Source organism: Fragaria vesca, linkage group LG4, assembly GCF_000184155.1.
Source record: "Fragaria vesca subsp. vesca linkage group LG4, FraVesHawaii_1.0, whole genome shotgun sequence".
Classification (NCBI taxonomy): domain Eukaryota; kingdom Viridiplantae; phylum Streptophyta; class Magnoliopsida; order Rosales; family Rosaceae; genus Fragaria; species Fragaria vesca.
Window position 1 is genome coordinate 8,208,394 of NC_020494.1, and position 6,763 is coordinate 8,215,156.

Sequence of the window (6,763 nt, forward strand, 5' to 3'; positions counted from 1 at the left end):
GTAGTATCAGGAACACTCACAATCTTAAAAAATCGTTCTAGAATCAAGCCTTAAGAATCAACAAATCTCAAAATAATGGCCATATGCTCCTTATGAGAAGTGTCTAATGCTTCATCAACAAGAATACAATACTTGGAAAGCCCAACCTCTTCACGTATCTTGCTCCTCACTCTATGACCAAGGATATTTAAGAGTTGTTTTTGAATTGTGGGACTAGTATACTTAGCATTTCCAGGAGCATTTCCCAACACAACTCTCTCAATCTCAGGACTCATTCTTCCAAAAGATTTTATAACTTCTTTAAAATATCCTTGGTTCAAGGAGCCTTCAGATTCATCATGACCTCTAAAAGGAGCTCCTTGCTTAACTAGCAATCTAACACACTCTATTGAAGCCTTAAGCCTCAATCGATTATCTTCCACATCCTTCAATGATCTTGTATGAATAACTGCTTCAATTCCCTTGGTCGGGTTTCTCAATGAATCCCATTTTTGCATTGCAGCATGATGTGGAGAATTAATGCCTCCAACATGCTTCAACAATGCATTATCACTACTGCAAACCTTCTTCCAATTTCTAAACCCATCAACGATGAATGATTGATGCTTACTACTTTTGGTGTCAAAAAGAAAACATGGGAAGCAATAAGCCTTATCCTTAGCAATTGAATATTCAAGCCATACCAGATCCTTGTACCAAGCACATTGAAACCTACGTTGTTGACCCCCTTGTCCACTCAATGGAAACTCTAATTCAGGTTGAAATGGACCTAACAAACAATACTCTTTTCGAATCTTATCCCTATCCTTAAATGGATATTGCCAAATGGGACAACGTAAACCAGGATCCCTCTCAAGAGCATTAATATTATTTTCTGGCTCGGGAATGGAAGAGATGGGTGGATCATCAAGATGTGGAGTGCATACAGAAGGCTCAGAAATGGGGTTTGAACTTGAGGACTCAGTTTTTTTCAACCATGAAGTGATCAAACAAGTTCTCTTCGGTAGAGGCTCAGACATTATAATTTAAGTATTTAACCCCTATAAATCAAAACATAGATATTCAGACATGAATCCAAATTCCAATTATTGAAAGACACTAAGTCAGTAAAGTCAGTTAGTCACTAACAAATAACAAATCAACCAATACATCTTGAAAGTATATATATAAATTATAGCACTGCATTTCGTAATGTAAAGTTGAATACAAGAACAATTTGTCTGACCTTGGAATTAAAAGAAGGCAGCAGATTGAGCCGAAGAACTGAAGAGAATGGAATTAAAAGAAGGCACCGCATCCTCCATTGAATGATTCAATGATATCTACAAATCAGTCTATCTTGATTAGATTTCCCAAATTGCACATTACCAGATTTCCCCCAAATTGTAACCCTAAATAAGTAAAATTTGAATTGATTGATTTGAAATACTTACAATATTAGAGTTGAGAGGGAGAATGGAGAGAGAATGGAGAGCTCACACACTGCCAATTCTTATGGGAGCCAAGCAATTAAGAGAGAATTAAGTGAGGGAGAGAGTGGAGAAGCAAGCAGGGAGAGACTCAGGGAGTGTCGAACAAACACTCTTTTTTTCTCTGTTTTTTTATGGAAAGGAAAGGCTCCGTATTTTGACAATTTGACCAGAACACGGGCTAGGCTTTGTTTTCGGGTGGGCTTGAGTTTAATCTCGGGTGGGCTTGAGTTTAATCTAGGGATTCTAGACATATATTACTACTACTATTTTTTTTTCTCCAAGAATTTGGGAGGGACTTGAGTCCCCCCGAGCTATGCTGTGGATCCGCGCCTGCCTCCGCGCCTCTACATAAGGAGCTCTCACGTACCTCACTCTTGACCGACGCGAAAACTAAACAAATAATTAACACGTCTCAATTTAAAAACCTTATTGATTGTAATAAGAGCAAGTAGGGTATCGTTCTTAACCAGAGATTGATGGTGTTACCTTCTAAAGAGAAACAAATACATTTTACAAGTTACAAGATAAAAGGAGAGTTTTGAAAGTTGGTTTTCTAATTTATTCTACTCCTAACTGATCTAACCTAATATATACATGTGATCGATCACATCAAAATCAGGGGGAATATGATGGATGGATTAGATATAATGATTAAGTTAACAACTATTAACGTACAAGACAAGTCAAACCTACCATAGATACGAGAAGATTAGGGCTCTAGAGTCATAAACATCCACTCTATATATACTTAAGCCATCCTATTGTAAGAGGTGGTAAAACAAAGGTTGCTACCTTTTCTATTTAATTGATGAATGTAAAGCTACAAAAAAATGATCAGTTCCCTAACCAACTACATCACCAATGCATTACGATTTATGAAAGCTCGATCTCAGTAATGCGACCCCTTACTTCGTCGCAAATATATTTTTGGTAACCTATGAAAGTTTGCTTTGTTTAGCTATTTCACAATTACCTTGCTTTTAAGAACACAAGAACTTTCCATATTAAGACAACAGTGATTCCGCCATGTTAGTAACTATTTAGACAAGGTGTTGGTAGGTGAAGTTGTGGCGTGTTGAAGGCTAGTTCTCAAAATGGTAAGTTTTTAGTTTTTACTAAGTAGTAGTAGTAGTAGTAGTAGTAGTAGTAGTAGTAGTAGTAGTAGTAGTAGTAGTAGTAGTAGTAGTAGTAATAATAATAATAATAATAATAATAATAATAATTGAAATTTGTTTAGTCGTGGTTTGAAGTCGACATATGTTCAGTCCTTGTGGTTTTATTTTAATCTAAATGGTCCTTACAGTCACGATTTTTCATCCAAATGGTCTTTCCGTTAATTTTTTCTGTTAAAATACTGACGTGGATGTTAAAGACATTGTAATTTTTAACGGCCACGTCAACAATTTAACTAAGAAAATTGACAGGAGGACCATTTGGATGAAAAATCGTGACTTTAAGAACCATTCAAATTAAAAGAAAATCAGAAAGACTGAACAAATGTCGACTTCAAACCAGAAGGACTATACAGTATTTTACCGTAATAATAAAATATGGTAGGGTCGTATCCTTATTTGTATAAATGAAAAGTTGGTGGACTAAATTTGTCATACCCTAACTCGAGTAAAGGTTTTAACCTCGAGTCAAGGAGTGAGTTACACATTAATTACATACAGTATAATATCCATAATTAAAATGAGATAAATATCGTAACATAACGTAAGAAACAACAACCTTCATACCTTTATTTAGATTACAAGTCTTATAAGAAGGCGCATAAAACACACATGTTTAAAACGTTAATAAACACACAAACAAATTAGAATAACGTTTCTTTTTAAAACATCCATTCTTTATTTAAGCTCTATCTTACAAAAAAAAAAAAAACTTGAAAACCTTAATTTATAATATAACACTTGTTACGCTTCAAGAACCACACCTGCAAAGGGTTTGATGAGGGGTGAGCAACGCTCACTAGGGCTAGTTAATATATTAATAAAACATGACATTATATACGAGTCAAAACAAACAAACAAACATGGCATATCGAGAATGCATGGATGCAATATGAACTCAACTCTCATCCCACACCTCACATCACCCTTAACTACAATTTCCTCTTTTATTAGTCGTCTTGTTATACTCATGGTCTCCCGATCCGCAACTCCATAAGATCGTTTTATCGATGTCCGTCATCGAAAAGGGGGCTAATCATAGATCCCGAGGACAAACCATGAGGAAACTCAACTACACAAAAAGGTTTTCTAAAAAGAAAGTCCCATATATTCCCGACTCTCATTCTCCTTTCCACTTCCAATCTCACTTCTTTCCCACAACATTATGTAATATAAATTCAAAATAAAATCACATGCTTTCAAATATACATGTCATAATCGATTCAACATCTCAATATCATCAACATTTAATTCAAACCAAATCAAACAACTCAATGTCAAGCAATTCAATATCAAATACTTTAATGTCAAACAACTCAAGCAATAGCCACACAACTCATACAATACTCATACAATAGCACAAAAAGCAAACACCCCATCAAACCCTACCACAATTTGCACAACACAAGCTCGAGCTACTTCACTTCGTAGATTGGATCGCCAAGATCGTCTCCGAAACCTTACCCAAAAGGTAAAGCACATACAAACAATGATAAACTAAAATTAGTAACTAAGTTATAAGTAGTACACATAAATAAGAAACTCTACTACTTTAAACTATATAAGAGATACTAAACAATACTCAAAAGTTGTTTACAAAGCTACTGAAACTGATTTAAAACCACATTTCTGTTTCAGCCTCGTTTTAAAAACAGTGGGCAGCAACCCCTTTTTGGTTTAACTTTTCACCTACTGAACTCTAACAAAAGTTTCTGAACCAAAGCCTATTTTAAAGATGGGATTACAAGCTTTAAGTACAGTTTTCTTTTTAAAAAACAAAGCTCTGAACACAAAGTTACGGTCTTACAAAGTTGGAACAAAATCTGAAAATCCAGAAATTCCAGTTTTTTGCTGAGCATGTAGCTAAGTTTGGCAAGATATTTGACACCAAATGGTAACCAAATCCTGTGGAACTTAACACGCATAAAGATGGGTATACAAGATTTACAAAGCTACTTTCAGATTTCAAAACAAAGATCTGAGTTGAGAGATAACATGCTGCAAAGTTGACCCAAAAATAAGCTTTTCTGGAAAAAAATTTGGAAATTTCCAGCAACCTTAAAACTTGATTTTGTGGATGATAGTAATTTGATGTTGAGTTGGTATTTGGAAACAACTCTCGTGCCGGAAGCCTTTGAATTGCTTGCCTCTTTTGATCATCAAAATATTCCTTGCTTGCTCACCGGAGAATAATCAACGGTTTGCAACATTAAAGTTGCTTCATCTCTATCTCTCTCTCGTCAATCCTCCTTCATCTTCTCCCTTATTGCTTTTGTCTCTTCCGCCTTTGCATTATCTTCCGTCAACCGATCCATGCGAGCTAGTAGTTTATCTTCAAAGGCTTTCTTATCATTTTCTTGGTCCTTGATTTGTTTCCTTTTTGAGGCATTTCTTCCCATCGGCCCAGGAATCGGATCCTTACTCTTCCAAGGACACCGGGAGGTTTCTTTGCACCGGTGGTGGACCAAAAATTTCTTGTGGGGGTTGGTCAAATGTCACCCAACCTTTGCATAAATCATAGCAACTATGAAAATCAAACGATTTTCCTTTCATGTCTTCCCTAAACATATCTTCAGCTAAGTGTTGCTATGACAATAATTACAAAAAGATAAATAAGAATAATATTTCAAGAAACAACATTAAAGAAAATACATATAAAATATGGAAGAAAAAAAATCTTACTTCATCTATGTGATTCCCTCCACTATGAAGTCTCCTCTTGGCACGTGTGATGCATGAATGCCACTTATTCATGTAGGGGAAGAGAAATTTTTGCCATCGAGACTTACAACTTTCAAACGATCTTACATTTGGTGGATTGCCGTTGAAGCCTTCAATATATATATTTTCGCTCCACTTGTTTCCAAATGCCGTCTCCTTTTTTACTAATACCCTTCGTACAATTTTCTGAGACTTTCATATATGCAACACAAAGAACTTCATTCTCTTTTCTTGTCCAATTCACACCTTTTTGAGAATGAGTGGACATGTTTCAAATAATTAGAAATGATAGAATAGAAGGAAGAAAGTGTGAGAAAATTTGAAGATAAAATGTATGTAAATATAGAAGAGAGGGAGCCAAAATAACAAGTAGAAATGATAGAAGAGAAGGAAGAAAGTGTGTAGAAAATTTGGAGTTAAAATGTGTGTATATATAGAAGATTGAGAGCCAAAATGACTGTTAGAAATTTTTACTAATTTTTTTTTGTTCAAATGTTTCCGTTGCAAACATTAAAAAAAAAAAGTATACTTAGGCTTCACCGTTGGATCTCAACGGTCATGGAATAGGGACCATGGGATTTTGTTTTCAAACAACTACATCACGTGGGCTTTCTTCTTGTTTGAATTTCTGCCTGATTTTTCTGGACCCCAAAGAAGAGTTCTAGGGTCACCTTGAGGACCAAATTTGGACCTCTGCACTCACCTCTAGGCCTTTATTATTAGAGCCCATTTTTTAAAAATTAAGGCCTTAGAGTTCACTTGGCCCTCCTTATTGGAGATGGCCTTAAGTCATGTTTACTAAACCGTAATGGGAATGACTCCCTGGGGACCCTTTCCGGTTCAAAATGAATGTTTAGTGTTTACCAACCAAAGGGAGAATGGAAACTATGTGGGTCTTATAGAAAACCAAGGAATGAATCCCTCATTTTCATTCCAGTAAGGGGGACTAGGTATTCATTCCTGGACAAGGTGAATCAACTTTTCATTCCAAAACTGTCCTCATGGTTTATTGTTAATCTGAAATTGCCCATATCAAAATCCTACGATTTTATCAAGCACATGTTCTCTTGTTCAAGCACATCTTCTTCATCTGCTTGGAAAGCTTTCGTCTTCTATCTCTTCTTCTTGTTCAAGTAAGCATTTACAAAATTATAAGCACCTCTTCTTTAGCAACTCATCTTTATCTTGTTCTCCTTGTACGTCTGTGGCTTCATTAAAAAGGGATTCATTCATCTAAAACTAGATGATGTATATGTATGTGCTGTGAGATCTTGTCTATAGGATGGCGTTGTTGGGTTTTGTAATAATATTGTAGGCTTTGCTTCTCTTTTTATTTCCAGGATTGATTTCAATCCCCCTATGTTTTTTGTTCTAGTTTTTTTTTTTGGCCTTGAGTGT

At 35.5% G+C, this 6,763-nt stretch overlaps 1 protein-coding gene across 1 annotated transcript; it reads right to left on the reverse strand.

Moving 5' to 3' along the window:
- Positions 1–50: 50 nt before the first annotated feature.
- Positions 51–1,019, reverse strand: LOC101309726. The gene has a single exon (XM_004298000.1). It carries the CDS (start codon positions 1,017–1,019, stop codon positions 51–53), a length of 969 nt encoding a protein of 322 aa, XP_004298048.1.
- Between the last annotated feature and the right edge of the window lie 5,744 nt (positions 1,020–6,763).

Excerpts from the sequence above, each read along its gene's own strand:
- LOC101309726 (XM_004298000.1), bottom strand. The coding sequence starts at position 1,019 with ATGTCTGAGCCTCTACCGAAGAGAACTTGTTTGATCACTTCATGGTTG.